Source organism: Pristiophorus japonicus, chromosome 9, assembly GCF_044704955.1.
Source record: "Pristiophorus japonicus isolate sPriJap1 chromosome 9, sPriJap1.hap1, whole genome shotgun sequence".
NCBI classification, from domain to species: Eukaryota; Metazoa; Chordata; class Chondrichthyes; family Pristiophoridae; genus Pristiophorus; species Pristiophorus japonicus.
The window spans coordinates 22,275,374-22,293,038 of NC_091985.1; the positions used below are offsets into that span (position 1 = coordinate 22,275,374).

The 17,665-nt window shown below is 45.6% G+C and overlaps 1 protein-coding gene across 10 annotated transcripts in view; it reads right to left on the reverse strand.

The window, feature by feature from the left end:
- The window catches only part of wdr27 (WD repeat domain 27), an 838,472-nt gene extending 823,693 nt beyond the window's left edge, over nucleotides 1-14,779 (reverse strand). For 5 of the 10 annotated variants that reach the window (XR_011594978.1, XR_011594977.1, XM_070889132.1 and 2 more), the window contains exons 1-3: nucleotides 13,636-13,844; nucleotides 10,015-10,207; nucleotides 3,999-4,140 (exon numbers count right to left, since the gene is read on the reverse strand). Coding sequence is in view for 8 of the 10 variants with exons in the window: in XM_070889132.1 (XP_070745233.1) it covers nucleotides 3,999-4,140; nucleotides 10,015-10,207; nucleotides 13,636-13,835 (535 nt within the window). In the remaining 2 variants the exon portion in view is untranslated. Of the gene's footprint in view, nucleotides 1-3,998; nucleotides 4,141-10,014; nucleotides 10,208-10,368; nucleotides 10,439-13,596; nucleotides 13,851-13,954; nucleotides 14,022-14,708 lie in introns of those variants that run through there. The other 5 variants (XM_070889135.1, XM_070889136.1, XM_070889139.1 and 2 more) reach the window with 5 other exon arrangements.
- Nucleotides 14,780-17,665: the final 2,886 nt, after the last annotated feature.

The window sequence follows — 17,665 nt, forward strand, 5'->3', positions numbered from 1 at the left end:
AAGGATAAGGGGTAAGCCATTTAGGACCGAGATGCGGAGGAACTTCTTCACCCAGAGAGTGGTGAACCTGTGGAATTCTCTACCACAGAAAGTTGTTGAGGCCAATTCACTAAATATATTCAAAAAGGAGTTAGATGAGGTCCTTACTGCTAGGGGGATCAAGGGGTATGGCGAGAAAGCAGGAATGGGGTACTGAAGTTGAATGTTCAGCCATGAACTCATTGAATGGCGGTGCAGGCTAGAAGGGCCGAATGGCCTACTCCTGCACCTATTTTCTATGTTCTATGTTTCTATGTTTAAACTAGGTGATCCAAAACTCGGCTGTCTGTGTCCTAACTCGCACCAAGTCCCATTCACTCATCACCTCTGTTCTCACTGATCTACATTAGCTTCCGGTTAAGCAACGCCCCAATTTCAAAATTCTCCTCCTTATTTTGAAATCCCTCCATAGACACGCCCCTTCCTTTCTCTGTAATCTCCCCCAGCCCCACAAGCCCCCCGAGATGTCTGTGCTCCTCTAATTCTGCACTCTTGAGCATCCCTGATTATAATCACTCAACCATTGGTGGTTGTGCGTTCTGATGCTTCGGCCCCAAGCTCTGGAACTTCCTGCCTAAACCTCTCCGCCTCTCTACCTCTCTTTCCCCCTTCAAGACGCTCTTTAAAACATACCTCTTTGACCAAGCTTTTAGTCACCTGCGCTAATTTCTACTTATGTGGCTTGGTGTCAAATATTTATCTCATAATACTCCTGTGAAGTACCTTGGGACATTTCATTATGTTAAAGGTGCTATATAAATACAATTTGTTGTTGTTTAGTTAGCTATCTGAGCAGTTTTGAAGAACGCTAAGAACTCCAAAGCAGAGCCACCATGTTGGATACCATAGCAGGTTCACACTGCTGCAAATGCTAAAACTCTCAAACACAAACCTTTTCAACAGTTCCCATAAATTATCAATTTCTCTCCTTTGTTACAGAAAGTTAACCTCCTTAGCTGAAACTCAAACACCCTGAGTCAGTGACTATTTTTATTAAGTGTTGCTCAGCTCCCTTGCACTGCACACTTCTCCAAGCCAGTTTTCTCAGTCAATTTCCCGAAGTAGGCCATCAGCTCAATCCTTGAACAAACACATTGTTAAATGGCAACAGGAATTTAAAGGCGAGGTATTATTTGTAATTCTTTGTCGATAAAGTTTTTATAACGAAGGTCTTCTAGAGCAACAAGGGACAGTGCCAGCACAGTTAGATCGAGCTGCAGGCGAATGAATTTCTTCTGTACAGAAATGGGAGCAACTCCCAGGCCACAGCCTAATTATCTGGAATTTCAAACAACACCACTACAAAAAGGCCTTCTAGCAAGCAACTCAAGCAGAGCATCGGTAGAGATCTGGGTGAAGGCCCCTTGGCAATTCACTTGGGTACAGATGGGTGAAAGGTGCAGAATAGTGAGATGTTGGGGAGAATGTAGAGCAACTGATGTATTGATAACATTTGAATTTATAATGGGAATAGAATTTATAATGGGGAACAAAGAAATGGCAGACCAATTGAACAAATACTTCGGTTCTGTCTTCACGAAGGAAGGCACAAATAACTTCCGAGTGTACAAGGGGACAGTGGGTCTGGTGAGAAGGAGGAACTGAAGGATATTCTTATTAGGCGGGAAATTGTGTTAGGGAAATTGATGGGATTGAAGGCCGATAAATCCCTGGGGCCTGATAGTCTGCATCCCATAGTACTTAAGGAAGTGGCCCTGGAAATAATGGATGCATTGGTGATCATTTTCCAACAGTCTATCGAGTCTGGATCAGTTCCTATGGACTGGAGGATAGCTAATGTAACACCACTTTTTAAAAAAGGGAGGGAGAGAGAAAACAGGGAATTATAGACCGGTCAGCCTGACCTCAGTAGTGGGGAAAATGTTGGAAACAATCATTAAGGATGAAATAGCAGCGCATTTGGAAAGCAGTGACTGGATCGGTCCAAGTCAGCATGGATTTATGAAAGGGAAATCATGCTTGACGAATCTTCTGGAATTCTTTGAGGATGTAACTAGCAGAGTGGACAAGGGAGAACCAGTGGATGTGGTGCATTTGGACTTTCAAAAGGCTTTTGACAAGGTCCCACACAAGAAATTGGTGTGCAAAACCAAAGCGCATGGTATTGGGGGTAATGTACTGATGTGGATAGAGAACTGGTTGGCAGACAGGAAGCAGAGAGTTGGGATAAATGGGTTCTTTTCAGAATGGCAGGCAGTGACTAGTGAAGTGCCGCAGGGCTCAGTGCTGGGACCCCAGCTCTTTACAATATACATTAATGATTTAGATGAAGGAATTGAGTGTAATATCTCCAAGTTTGCAGATGACACTAAACTGGGTGACGGTGTGAGCTGTGAGGAGGACGCTAAGAGGCTGCAAGCTGACTTGGACAGGTTAGGTGAGTGGGCAAATGCATGGCAGATGCAGTATAATGTGGATAAATGTGAGGTTATCCATTTTGGGGGCAAAAACACGAAGGCAGAATATCTGAATGGCGGCAGATTAGGAAAGGTGGGAAGTGCAACGAGACCTGGGTGTCATGGTTCATCAGTCATTGAAAGTTGTCATGCAGGTACAGCAGGTGGTGAAGAAGGCAAATGGTATGTTGGCCTTCATAGCTAGGGGATTTGAGTATGGGAGCAGGGAGGTCTTACTGCAGTTGTACAGGGCCTTGGCGAGGCCTCACCTGGAATATTGTGTTCAGTTTTGGTCTTCTAATCTGAGGAAGGACATTCTTGCGATTTGAGGGAGTGCAGCGAAGGTTCACTAGACTGATTCCAGGTATGGCTGGACTGTCATATGAGGAGAGACTGGATCAACTGGGCCTTTATACACTGGAGTTTAGAAGGATGAGAGGACCTCATAGAAACGTATAAGATTCTGACGGGACTGGACAGGTTAGATGCGGAAGAATGTTCCCGATGTTGGGGAAGTTCAGAACCAAGGGTCACAGCCCAAGGATAAGGGGTAAGCCATTTAGGACTGAGATGAGGAGAAACTTCTTCACTCAGAGTTGTTAACCTGTGAAATTCCCTGCTGCAGAGAGTTGTTGATGCCAGTTCATTGGATATATTCAAGAGGGAGTTAGATATGGCCCCTACGGCTAAGGGGATCAAGGGGTATGGAGAGAAAGCAGGAAAGGGATACTGAGGGAATGATCAGCCATGATCTTATTAAATGGCGGTGCAGGCTCGAAGGGCCAAATGGCCTACTCCTGCACCTATTTTCTATGTTTCTATTGGCCTTTCTTGGTATCTTGACTTTTGGAAAGCTAGGTTTCTCTGGTCGCTGTATGTTGTAACATCCTAATGTCGGATGATTTCTTCTGTTGGTACTTTCAATCAAATCGTAAAAGTGATCAAAAGGTATGTGCTTATGATTTCACTAGAAATACCAACCAGAGGAAATCTTCCTGCATTTGTTCATAATGTTGCTACACAGAAGAGGTCATTTTGACTTTGTGCGATAGTGTAAAATGGGCGATGGCGACTTATTGACTATTAATAGAGAGATGTAAAACGGGATGCCGATTTACTATTACCCCTTTTGCACACTCATACAAAGTCAAAATTACCCCCATGGTGTCTGGACAAAATCATTTCCACTGATTTTATATGAAGCATAATTGACTTATTTTTAAAACCCTTTTGACACAACTTTACACAGCAACAAAGTATATGTCTAATTCCAACCCTGGCCTGAAATTTAACAACTGCACCACTAAATTTAACAACTGCACTACTTAAACTGGCAAAAGTATGATCTCAGGTCACTGTACACGTTCCAAATATTAATAGCTTTTCTCTGTCCAGATTTTACTGTAAAATAACATCTTTTCACCGTATACTTAAAGAAAAATTGTTCACGCTTGGTGCGTTAACCTACCCAGGGTAGAAATAGGATCTGTCAAGGAACCAGAACTGTTTTATTGTTGCAAAATACATGAGAAAAATGTGTACCTTGTTGTATTCTCATTTGACATGCTTCCACATCCCATATAATTACATAATCTTCAGCTGCAGAACACAGAAGTGTTGGTTCATAGTGGTTTCCAAATGCAAGTGCAGTAATTGATTGATGGTGACCTTTTAATTCCAGGGTCTGTATAAAGCAGATGAATGGACCCATCAATAGCTTTACACTTATGCAAGAATATTGACTTGAACCATTTTATTCAGAATTTTCTAATTGCAGAACTTACTGATTAAATTAGCATATTTAATGATTGTGGAAAGTTTCAGCATTATTAATCTCTTTGTTTGAGGCATTTATTGTGTTAACGGCACTATGTAAATACAAGTTGTTGCTATTCTAACTGGATAACCTGCCAACTAAGGTGATTTAACAAACTGGTTTCCTAACAAATATGATCAGTGCACTGTTTCATGGTAATAAAATAAACTGCAACTTAATATTTTAATTGGAGATAAATGAACGTACATAACTTTGCGGGAGTTACAAAATCCCACGTTCTTTTTCAAATAAATGAACATACTTGACTTTTATTTGAAAATAGGACATGTTCACATTTTTCAATCACTCAGCATGTTAATCCAGAAAGATCAGTAAAACTTGAGCTATTCGGGCTCAAAATGAGATGACTAAAAAGAAGGAGTCCTTGTACAGGCATCTTAAGGTAGTCAATGGGATAGGATAGAAAAGGTCAATAAAGGCTGATTCCTGACATTTTTGGCATAAGCGCAAGAGCGCCACAGTGTTGCTTTTCTGCATGGAAATTCGCATGTAACTGATTTTACACTGAAACATCGATACAAGCTAAATTTCCGCGATTGCTTGCAGCGCTTCTGAGATATATCTGTTAAAGCCCTCTGCCGCTCATTTACATGCTCCAGCCCCATACGCAAGACCAGCTCAAGCAATTTATCTGTATTTACGGCAGTACAGCGCCAGCATAGATATATACGTCCAGGACTTTAGTCGCAACATAGCCCGCAGACATCTGATATCAGTGTAACTGAGATTTCTGGAGTCTGATACTGATTTTCTTTGAGATGTTTTCGAATCTCTCTTACTGAGACCTGCACTATACTTCATCAAATTACTGCCAGAAATTTTTGGTTCCCCCCCCATGCATTTAGAAGGACTAAGCAGCTGGAAAGGCCTTCCCGAAGGGCATACTCCTGCTCTGCATAATAATGGAAGAGAAGCAGCAGAGGCAAGAGGCTCAGAGACTGAGGCACCATGGAAAAAGACAGCAGGCCACTCGCTGTTACCCGATTGGTAGCACTGCATTTGCACTGGTTTCACACCAGTTTTTACATTCTGGTGTAGGGCAACAAGCTCCGCAGGGAATTTGAGCATAACTTCGCATCGGCAAGATAGGCAGAAAAACCGGCATAAATTATTGCCCACTATTTCAAGCTAAACCATGAAACAGAAAGGCAGGTTCAAGTCAATAAAAAGGCGGATTTAGGAACAATATCAGGAAGTCCTCTTTCACACAAAGAGCGATTAACATGTGGGCTAGAAGACACGTGGAATTATTCAAGAAGCATTTAGGCGCTATGGTAGGAGTTTGAAGATTCTTTCTAGATGGTTGGTTTAGATGGGCCGAATGGCCTTGCTGATCCACACCTACTTTATGATCCTGTGTATTTCTTGAGGCAGAAAAAGACTTGCATTTATATAGTCTCTTCACAATCTCCAAATGTCTCAAAGCACTTTCCAGCTAATGAAGTACTTTTAGAAGTGTGGTCACTGTTGCAATGTGGGAAACGCGGCAGCCAATATGTGTACAGCAAACTCCCACAAATAGCAATGTAATAATGACCAGATAGTCTTTTTTTTGTTGATTGAGGGATAAATATTGGCCAGGACACCAGGGATAACTCCCCTGCTCTTCTTCGAAATGGTGGCATGGGATCTTTTACGTCCACCTGAGAGCAGACGGGGCCTCAGTTTAGTGTCTCATCCGAAAGACAGCATCTCTGGAGTGCAGCACTCCCTCAGCCATCATCATAGGCAGTCCCTCGAAATCGAGGAAGACTTGCTTCCACTCTAACTATGAGTTCTTAGGTGACTGGAACAGTCCAAACAGGAATTACAGTCTCGGCCACTGGTGGGACAGACAGTCGTTGAAGGAAAGGGTGGGTGGGACTGGTTTGCTGCACGCTCCTTCCACTGCCTGCGCTTGACTTCTGCATGCTCTCGGCGATGAGACTCGAGGTGCTCAGCGCCCTCCCGTATGCACTTCCGCCACTTAGGGCGGTCTTTGGCCAGGAACTCCCAGGTGTCGGTGGGAATATTGTATTTTATCAATGAGGGTGTCCTTGAAACGTTTCCTCTGCCCACCTTGGGCTCGCTTGATGTGTAGGAGTTCCGAACTGCAGTGTGTGCTCAAGTCCCTGAAACTACTCAAAATTTCATTTACATTCCCAGAGTGACTGAGAACACAGAGGTAGATTTTCAACTTGCCACCTGAGCCGAAAACATTGCGAATCAGCCACCTGTTATCGAATCGGCTCGATTTTCATTGCCATTAAAATTTGTTTCTGCAACAGATGGTCAATCTGCAGTCTTACGCCCAGGCAGCAAGCTGAAAATCTACCCCTCAGTAACCAAGTAAACCTTTACTGTCTAATTGGGGAGTTTTCATGATGCCAAATCACTTCAACTAATCACATTCCTAGTTACAGGGAGCACTTATACAACCTGAACAATCTGCTGTGAAATAAGCTTGGACACTCTCAAACCAGTTTGTAATGGATTCTAGTCCACAACACAAAATCTGCCCAGTATTTGGCAATATTTGTGCACAATTGGACTTTTTCTTCAAAAAATAATTTTTATTGCTATTTAAAAATTGACAAACATTGCAGTGGAATTTTACATCACAATAAAGCAGAGAGGACAGGAAAATCCCAATGAATGAAGACCAGAAAATACTGGAGTTCAGATTATGCAGAGACCAATCAGTCTTCGCCCCAGGTCACTGTTACTGCCATCATCATCATAGGCAGTCCCTCGAAATCGAGGAAGACTTGCTTCCACTCCACAAGTAAGTTCTCAGGTGACTGTACAGTCCAATACGGGAATTACAATCTCTGTCACAGGTGGGACAGTCATTGAAGGAAAGGGTGGGTGGGAGTCTGGTTTGCCGCATGCTCCTTCCGCTGCCAGCGCTTGTTTTCTGCATGCTCTCGCGATGAGACTCTAGGTGCTCAGCGCCCTCCCGGATGCTCTTCCTCCACTTAGGGCGGTCAGGGGTCAGGGATTCCCAGGTGTCGGTGGAGATGTTGCACTTTATCAAGGAGGCTTTGAGGGCATCCTTGAAACGTTTCCTCTGCCCACCTGGGGATCGCCTGGCGTGAAGGAGTTACGAGCAGAGCGCTTGCTTTGGGAGTCCTGCGTCGGGCATGTGGACAATGTGGCCCGCCCAACGGAACTGGTCGAGTGTGGTCGGTGCATTGGTGCTGGGGATGTTGGCCTGATCGAGAACACTGACGTTGGTGTGTCTATCCCCCAGGGGATTTGCAGGATCTTACGGAGACATCATTAGTGGTATTTCTCCAGCTATTTGAGGTGTCTACTGCATATGGTCCACGTCTCTGAGCTATACAAGAGGGCGGGTATCACTACAGCCCTGTAGATCATAAGCTTGGTGCCAGATTTGAGGGCCTGATCTTCGAACACCCTCTTCCTCAGGCGACCGAAGGCTGCGCTGGCACACTGGAGGCGGTTGTTGGACCTCGTCAATGTCTGCCCTTGCTGATAGTAGGCTCATGAGGTATGGAAAGTGGTCCACATTGTCCAAGGCCGCGCCGTGGATTTTGATGATCGGGGGGGGGAGGTCAGTGCTGTGTGGCGGGGTCAGGTTGGTGGAGGACCTTTGTTTTACGGATGTTTAGCGTAAGGCCCATGCTTTCATATGCCTCGGTGATGTTGACGATGGTTTAAGAGTTCAGCCTCTGAATGTGCGCAGACGCAAGCGTTGTCCACGTACTGTAGCTCGACGACAGAGGATGGGACGGTCTTGGATCTAGCCTGGAGGCGACGAAGGTTGAACAGGTTCCCACTGGTTCTATAGTTTAGTTCCACTCCAGCAGGGAGCTTCTTGAGCGTGAGATGGAGCATTGCAGCGAGGAAGATCGCGAAGAGGGTTGGCGCGATGATGCAGACCTGCTTGACCTCGGTCCGGACGTGGATTGGGTCTGTGGTGGATCCCTCGGTTAGGATCATGGCTTGCATGTCGTCGTGGAGCAGGCGGAGGATGGCGACAAACTTTTAGGGAAGTCGAAACGGAGGAGGATGCTCCATAGTTCCTCGTGGTTAACAGCGTCAAAGGCCTTTGTAAGATCAAAGGTGGCCATGTACAAGGGTTGGTGCTGCTCCCTGCATTTCTCTTGCAGTTGTCGCACCGTGAAGATCATGTCCGTTGTACCCCGTAGTGGACGGAATCCACACTGTGATTCTGGGAGGAGCTCCTCAGACACAGGAGGAAGACAGCTGAGGAGGATTCTAGAGATGACTTTCCCAGTGGCCGACAATAGGGAGATTCCTCTGTAGTTGCCGCAGTCGGACTTGTCCCCTTTTTTTAAAAAGATGGTCACAATTACAGCACCTATGCTATCTCCAGGCATGCTCTCCTCGTTCCAGATGAGAGATGAGGCCATGCATTCACGCCAATATTGCCTCTCCGCCATACTTTAGTGCCTCAGCAGGGATTCCATCTGCTCCTGATGCCTTGTTCTTGAGCAGACGGATGGCCTTTTCTACCCCGTACAGGGCTGGGATTTTGCTGAGATGGTGGCGGGTAACATGCTGCGGGATGGAGTGGAGGACACTCGTGTCAAAGGCAGAGTCTCCATTAAGCAGATCTTCAAAGTGCTCCTTCCAGCGGGCCCTGACTGCCTCGGTGTCCTTGATGAATGTCACCCCGTTCTTGGCCAGCAGTGGGGTAGGACCTTGGGTGCTTGGGGACCGTAGATGGACTTGTGGGCATAGGTGGACTTGACTGCGGTGAAGAATCCTCGCACTTCTTGGCTGTCGGCCAGCTGCTGGAGGTGGTGCACTGCTGCACCTGTGCTATTGTATAAAACTGACTTTTTAAAAAATACAGTGGGGCCAAAATTGAGCCCCGCACCTGCCGATTTCAAAGTTTTTCTCCACCCAGTCTATGGGGCAGAGATACCGGAAAAATTGAGGACTCTGCTCAATGCAGTGTTCCAGTTGGCTGCGGGGTGGAAGTGCCCTTGCAGCGGGTCCGCTGACCCAACAAGTCACCAGCACCACGCTGATGCGTCACAACCTCTCTCCCCTTCAGTTAAAGGGGAGAGCTGCTGCGAGGTCAGCATACTTTTAAGTTAGATCCACTGGACCACCAGGGAGGGTTTCGGCCGGGCCAGCGGCCTGGCACCCAAGAGGGGGTGCCGCGCTGCCTATTGGCGGCCCGGCCAAACCCAGGGGCATAATTGTCAGCCAGATCAGGCCGACAAAAGAAATTAACATGGCGGCCGCAGCAGTGCACCCTCCCCTTTAAAGGTGGCCGGGCCACCATGCTACAGAGCGTGTACCATCAGCAAAAGCTGTCGGGGCATCGACCGGCGGTGGGGCCACTCTCATGGGGCAATTTTGGAAAGAGGCAATTTCCAGAAGGTAATTTCTCGAGGGGGACCCTGCCAGTCAGAAAGGGGTCAGCGCGTGCATGCCATGGCGGGAAAACGGGCGGAGCAGCATCGGACACCACGCCAAACTTGAGGTAGGGCAATTTACAAAATGGCGGCCCCTCCACGGAGAGTCAGCAACCATTCCGCTCCGCCCCGTGACTGCCGCTTTCAGGCAGCCAGAGGCCTTATTGGGAGGGGCAGTTTCAGCCCCAGTGTTCCCAATTAAACAATTATTTTTACCACTAATGGTAAAAGTGATTTTTTTTCATCTCAATTTTAATTCAATGTCCACTAGGCAACACTTGACCCATTTCATTCTTACTCCCATCTTTCTCCGAAAAAGAATTACCTGCAGAATAGGATTATGGATATTCCAAACGCACACATCTCGTTTGTCATGAGGAAAGGCACAATACTGCCAGCAACAAGCGAGCTGAACATGTGACAGTGGAGTACTGGCCTGAACACAATGCTTCTCTGTAATAACTTCTTTCAAATGTCCATTTTCTGCAATCTGATGGACAGTAGTACTTCCCCACATTCTAAAAAAAAGACAATACAAAACATTAAACTTACAAAAAGAAAAATCTAATGGATCTTTACAAACAAATATCAAATAGGGATTGGGCACCTATAATTTTCATAGACCCAAATTAATACCACTTCATGTTATGGTAACAAATAGTTTAGTTACCATACCCACCCAGGCAAGTCTCAATTCAGCTCCCACTGACCACTTTCATCCACTAGCCCTGCTGTTGCCCAGTCTTATCCCGATACCTCTGCACTACATTCCATCTCTTTGGCAGAGTAGCGCAACATGGATAGGTGTTCCCATTAATGCGCTCTCCAACCTACTATTTTCTCTTTCCATTTTAAATGAGCAGGAAAGTCACAGGCTGGCGAGTGTACAAGCGGAAAATCCCAGCCCCTTAAATCATCATCATAGGCAGTCCCTCAAATCGAGGATGACTTGTTTCCACGTCAAAAAGTTCACAGGTGGTTGAATTTGTAATACAGATTGAGGATGAGGAAGTTGTGTCAGAAACGAGAGTACTATGCTTAAACAAAGGGGACTACAGTGGGATGAGGGCAGAGTTGGCTAAAGTAGACTGGAAACAAGGACTAAACGGTGGCACAATTGAGGAACAGTGGAGGACTTTTAAGGAGCTCTTTCATAATGCGCAACAAAAATATATTCCAGTGAAAAAGAAGGGCGGCAAGAGAAGAGATAACCAGCCGTGGATAACCAAGGAAATAAAGGAAAGTATCAAATCAAAGACCACTGCGTATAAGGTGGCCAAGGTTAGTGGGAAACTAGAGGATTGGGAAGATTTTAAGCAACAGCAAAGAATGACTAAAAAAGCAATAAAGAAAGGGAAGATAGATTACGAAGGTAAACTTGCGCAAAACATAAAAAGATAGTAAAAGCTTTTACAGATATATAAAACGGAAAAGAGTGACTAAAGTAAATGTTGGTCCCTTAGAAGATGAAAAGGGGGATTTAATAATGGGAAATGTGGAAATGGCTGAGACCTTAAACAATTATTTTGCTTCCGTCTTCACAGTGGAAGACACAAAAACCATGCCAAAATTTGCTGGTCATAGGAATGTGGGAAGGGAGGACCTTGAGATGATCACTATCACTAGGGAGGTAGTGCTGGACAGACTAATGGGATTCAAGGTAGACAAGTCCCCTGGTCCTGATGAAATGCATCCCAGGTATTAAAAGAGATGGCGGAAGTTATAGCAGATGCATTTGTTGTAATCTACCAAAATTCTCTGGACTCTGGGGAGGTACCAGCGGATTGGAGAGCAGCTAATGTAACGCCTCTGTTTAAAAAAGGGGGCAGGCAAAAGGCAGGTAACTATAGGCCGGTTAGTTTAACATCTGTAGTGGGGAAAATGCTTGAAACTATCATTAAGGAAGAAATAGTGGGACATCTGGATAGGAATAGTGCAATCAAGCAGATGCAGCATGGATTCATGAAAGAGAAATCATGTTTAACTAACTTACTGGAATTCTTTGAGGATATAACGAGCATGGTGGATAGAGGTGTACCGATGGATGTGGTGTATTTAGATTTCCAAAAGGCATTCGATAAGGTGCCACACAAAAGGTTACTGCAGAAGAGAAAGGTACGCGGAGTCAGAGGAAATGTATCAGCATGGATAGAGAATTGGCTGGCGAACAGAAAGCAGAGAGTCGGGATAAATGGGTCCTTTTCGGGTTGGAAATCAGTGGTTAGTGGTGTGCCACAGGGATCAGTGCTGGGACCACAACTGTTTACAATATACATAGATGACCTAGAGGGGACAGTAGTGCAACAAAATTTGCAGATGACACTAAGATTAGTGGGAAAGCGGGTTGTGTAGAGGACTCAGAGAGGCTGCAAGGAGATTTGGATAGGTTAAGCGAATGGGCTAAGGTTTAGCAGATGGAATACAATGTCGGAAAGTGTGAGGTCATCCACCTTGGGAAAAAAAACAGTAAAAGGGAATATTATTTGAATGGGGAGAAATTACAACATGCTGTGGTGCAGAGGGACCTGGGGGTCCTTGTGCATGAAACTCTTTTAGAGTCTACCTGCAAAACATAAACATTAAACTGTGCCACCCGACCTGGGTGACACACCAGACATTTACAAGGCCCTTTTTTTCCTTTTTTTTGGTTTTTTTTTGGTGTTTTTTTTTTTTTGGGCACTAAAATCACAATTTCTCCGGTGCCCCCTATAAAAGGGAAGGGGACACTAAAAGCACCGGCAGTTAAAACAAATTAAATTTTAAAACGTAAAATCAAATTAAAATTTGGTTGCCGGGCGTGATGATGCACTCCAGTCCCTCCGGTGCCCACCTCTCGCGGAAGGCCGCGAGCGTCCTTGTGCATGAATTCCAAAAGGTTAGTTTGCAGGTGCAGCAGATAATCAGGAAGGCAAATGGAATGTTGGCCTTCATTGTGAAAGGGATGGAGTACAAAAGCAGGGAGGTCCTGCTGCAACTGTACAGGGTATTGGTGAGGCCGCACCTGGAGTACTGCGTGCAGTTTTGGTCACCTTACTTAAGGAAGGATATACTAGCTTTGGAAGGGGTACAGAGACGATTCACTAGGCTGATTCGAGAAATGAGGGGGTTAACTTATGATGATAGATTGAGTAGACTGGGTCTTTACTCCTTGGAGTTCAGAAGAATGAGGGGTGATCTTATAGAAACATTTAAAATCATGAAAGGGATAGACAAGATAGAGGCAGAGAGGTTGTTTCCATTGGTGGGGGAGACTAGAACTAGGGGGCACAGCCTCAAAATACGGAGGAGCCAATTTAAAACCGAGTTGAGAAAGAATTTCTTCTCCGAAAGGGTTGTGAATCTGTGGAATTCTCTGCCCAAGGAAGCAGTTGAGGCTGGCTCATTGAATGTTTTCAAGTCAAAGATAGATAGATTTTTAAGCAATAAGGGAATTAAGGGTTACGGGGAGAGGGCGGGTAAGTGGAGCTGAGTCCACGACCAGATCAGCCATGATCTTATTGAATGGCGGAGCAGGCTCGAGGGGGTAGATGGCCTACTCCTGTTCCTAATTCTTATGTTCTTATGTTTCAATGAAGGACCTAAAATTCCAGATCCTGAACTAAATCTTGAAGGGTGGAAGATGCCTGTGCGTGGATTTTTTAACGTGTGGTGGCCATTGCACACCAGCCACCACACGGGCTTGACAGAGCTCGGTCTTGGTCCAGTGACAAGGATTAACCAAGACGACTGGAGACCAGCTCTGCTGCACGGACCCAGTGTGTACACATATCGCAGTGTGGGCTGGCCTGTGCTGCCACTGGGCCCTCGCCTCTCCTGGGCTCCGAACTCGCGCCTCTCCTGGGCCCCGATCACATCCCTCTACAATTTCCTTAAATAATCCGTTACTGGTTAGCCAGCAGTTTATTACAGGTTACAGTATTGCAGAGGGAGCCCGTTAACAGGTTACAGATGTGGTGGTTCTGGGCACGTTCTGACTGCCCAGTGCGATGCACAATGCCCTGCGCAGTGACGCGGTTCCACGTGCGCCAGCCGGCTGTTGGTGCGCGCTCTCGCGGCGCGCTGTGGCCGGCGGTTGGTGCGCGCCCTCGCGGCTCCCTGTACCCCTGTCCGCGCGCGCTCCCGCGGCTCCCTGATGGCGATGCCCATTCGCGCCGGCGGTTGGTGCGGCCGCCCGGGGAAAGTGCTAACGGGCTGGGTGCAGAGCGGCCCCGGAGAATTGGCTGCGGCTCGTATTGTAAGTGAGTTCAGATTATAAAGCTCGGTACTTGAGTGAAAACCGCGGCTCTTCCCTCAGACTCGTTCCCCGTCTCCCATGGCAGCCGCACCACGCGACGGAACGTCACGAGGCACAAAAAGGCAGCCAGGCGCGGACGCGAACCAACTCGAAATTATATTCGCTTGGGAATGGAAGGGAGCCGACAGCTGATGGCTGCGCTGGGCAGGACGGAGCTTCGTACATTTTACAGCCACGGTGCAAAATGGTAAAGTTTTTTTTAAACAAATTGTATGTTTATTATAATCTGTCTGCACCTTGGAAAAATCAAACCAAAAAGAGCCAAAACAACAACAACAACAACTTGTATTTATATCTCATCATTTAAGTAGCGAAACGTCCCAAGGCGCTCCATAAGAGATAAAACAATTTGACACGAGCCGCATAAGTAGAAATTAGCACAAGAGATAGGTTTTAAGGAGCGTCCTGAATAGGAAAGAGAGGTTTAGACAGTTAGATCCACAGCTTGGGACCTCAGCAATAGAAGGCATGGCCAGTAATGGTTGAACGATTATCATCAGGGATGCTCAAGAGGGCGGAATTAGAAGAGTGCAAACATCTGGGGGGCGGTTATGGGGCTGGAGGAGATTATGGAGCGACGAGGCCATGGAGGGATTTGAAAATGAGGATGAGAATTTTGAAATCGAGGAGTTGGGCTTTTCAAAGACAATTATTGGGCCTGAAATTCCGATCGAGGTCTTCCTGTGGGCAAACTACTGAAAAAAGGGGAAAAAATGCGCACTGACCTGAAGGTGCTGCGCCCACTCGAACTTCTGATCCTGAGACCTTCACTCCTACGCATTGGAGCACATGCACATTGGGTCGTCCATATGCTGGAGCTGGAGTCACACGGCTCTGGGCAGCCAATCAAGATACAGTATTTTCTCATTCATCCGTAAGTTGGAGTTCCCATTATTATGAAAGAGAAACCCCCCCCAAACACACAAAACACTAATTAAAAAATAGAAAAATACACTACATATTTAAGATTCATTTAAATTGAAGTTCTTATAAAAAAAATATTTTCCCGACTTTCTAAAAGTTTTTTAATTATGCCTTACCGTAGTGAGGAGGGTTTTTAAACAATAAAATATGTTTTCATATGTGTTTATTTAATTTAATTTTAATGTTTATGTATGTTTTTAAACACTTGGCCTGTACGCTTGCTTTTTCAGGTGCAAGATTTTTGAGGACATTTTCTGCCAAGATATGTGTAAATATTGGAAATCTTGCCCTGCAAGTGTCCTCGCTCCCGGTATGCACGAGATCTGTCAAGCTAGAAACTTGACAGATCAAAAAAGCCGGTTTTCAGCGCAAGCACATTGCGCACTGAAAATCGGCTTTTCCGATGCCTTCCCAGGTCTGTAGAAGCTTCGTACGGACCCGGGGCATCGGAATTTCAGGGTAAATGAGATGCCATAATGGAAGGAACTGGAGACATGAACTTCTGCGGGCCAATGGACCTTACTTATTCTTGACTCTGTATTTCCCTAATTCACTTATCACCGCAGATTGAAACTTCATTTGTATTTCTTTTTATCTCTATTCACCGTGACCTCTGTGCTCTGCTTATTCTGGCCTCTTGTGCATCCCCGATTTTAATCGCTCCACCATTGGTGACCGTGCCGTCAGCTGCCTGGACCCTTGGCTCTGGAATTCCCTCCCTAAACCTCTCCGCCTTTCTGCTTTTCTGTCCTCCTTTAAGACGCTTCTTAAAACATACCTCTTTCACGAAGCTTTTGGTAAACTGCCCAAACATCTCCTTATATGGCTCACAGTTACATTTTTTTTTGTTCATGCTCCTCTGAAGCGCCTTGGGATGTATTATTACGTTAAAGGCGCTGTATAAGTTATTTTCTTTTTATTTTGTGGAATTCCTGGAGTCAATCTGTAGGTGGATCCGATCCCTCAAAGCCCCCAAAAGCAGAAGATGCTGGAGGTGCTCAGCAGGCCAGACAACAGCAGTCGAGTAAACGGTGGACAGGTGGGTTAGTTGAACTTTCAGGAACATAAAAACATAAGAAATAGGAGCAGAAGTAAGCCATTCGGTCCCTCGAGCCTGCTCCGCCATTCAATGAGATCATGGCTGATCTTCGACCTCAACTCCACTTTCTCTCACTATCATCACATCACTTGATTCCCGTAGTCTTGAATATACTCAGTGCTAAGGGAGCACTGCACTGTCAGAAGTGTCATCTTTTGGATGAGACGCTAAACTGAGGCCCTGTCTGTTGTCCCAAGTGGACGTAAAAGATCCCATGGCACTATTTCGAAGAAGAGCAGGGGCGTTATCCCTGATGTCCTGGCCAATATTTATCCCTCAATCAACATAACAAAAAAACAAATTAGCTAGTCATTAATAATAACAACTTTAATTTATATAAGCGCCTTTAACGTAGTAAAATGTCCCAAGGTGCTTCACAGCAGTGTTACAAACAGATCATAGAATCATAGAAATTTACAGCTTGGAAGGAGGCCATTTCAGCCCATAATGTCCGAGCCGGCCAATAAAGAGCAATCCAGCCTAATCTCATATTCTAGCTCTTGGTCCATAGCTGTGTAGGTTACAGCACTTTAAGTGCACATCCAAGTACTTTTTAAATGTGGTGAGGGTTTCTGCCTCTACTTTTAGGCAGTGAGTTCCAAACCCCCACAACCCTCTAGGCAAAGAAATTTCTCCTCAAATCCCCTCTAAACCTTCTACCAATTACCTTAAATCTATGACCCCTGGTTTTTGCCTCCTCTGCTAAGGGAAATAGGTTATTTCTATCCATTTTATCTAGGCCCTTCATAATTTTATACACCTCAATAAGGGTCTCCCCTCAGCCTCCTCTGTTCCAAGGAAAATAAACCCAGCTTATCCAATCTTTACTCATAGCTAAGATTCTCTACTCCCGGCAACATCCTCATTAATCTCTTCTGTATCTTCTCCAGTGCAATCCCATCTTTCCTGTAATGTGGTGACCAGAACTGCACACGGTACTCCAGCTGTGGCCTAACTAGTGTTTTATACAGTTCAAGCATAACCCCCCTGCTCTTGTATTCTATGTCTTGGCTAATAAAGGCAAGCATTCCGTATGCCTTCTTAACCACCTATCTACCTGGCCTGCTACCTTCAGGGATCTATGGTCCTGCACTCCAAGGTCCCTTTGTTCCTCTACACTTCTCAGTGTCCTACCATTTAATGTATATTCCCTTTCCTTGTTCGCCCTCTCCAAATGCATTACCTCACACTTCTCTGGGTTGAATTCCATTTGCCACTGTTCTGCCCACCTGACCAGTTTATTGATATCTTCCTGCAGTCTAAAGCTTTCTTCTTCATTATCAACCACGCAGCCAATTTTAGTGTCATCTGCAAACTTCTTAATCATACCCCCTATATTCAAGTCTCATCATCATCATAGGCAGTCCCTCGAAATCAAGGAACACTTGCTTCCACTCTAAAAGTGAGTTCTTAGGTTACTGAACAATCCAATGTGGGAATTACAGTCTCTGTCACAGGTGGGACAGACAGTCGTTGAAGGAAAAGGTGGGTGGGTCTCCTCAACATAGGCAGTCCCTCGGGGTCGAGGATGACTTGCTTCCACACTAAAAATTAGTACTCAGGTGACTGATTAACTCATTTTAAACAGTGGAAGATGCCTGTGCGTGAATTCTTTTAACATAGGGTGGCCATTGCACACCAGCCACCACACGGGCTTAA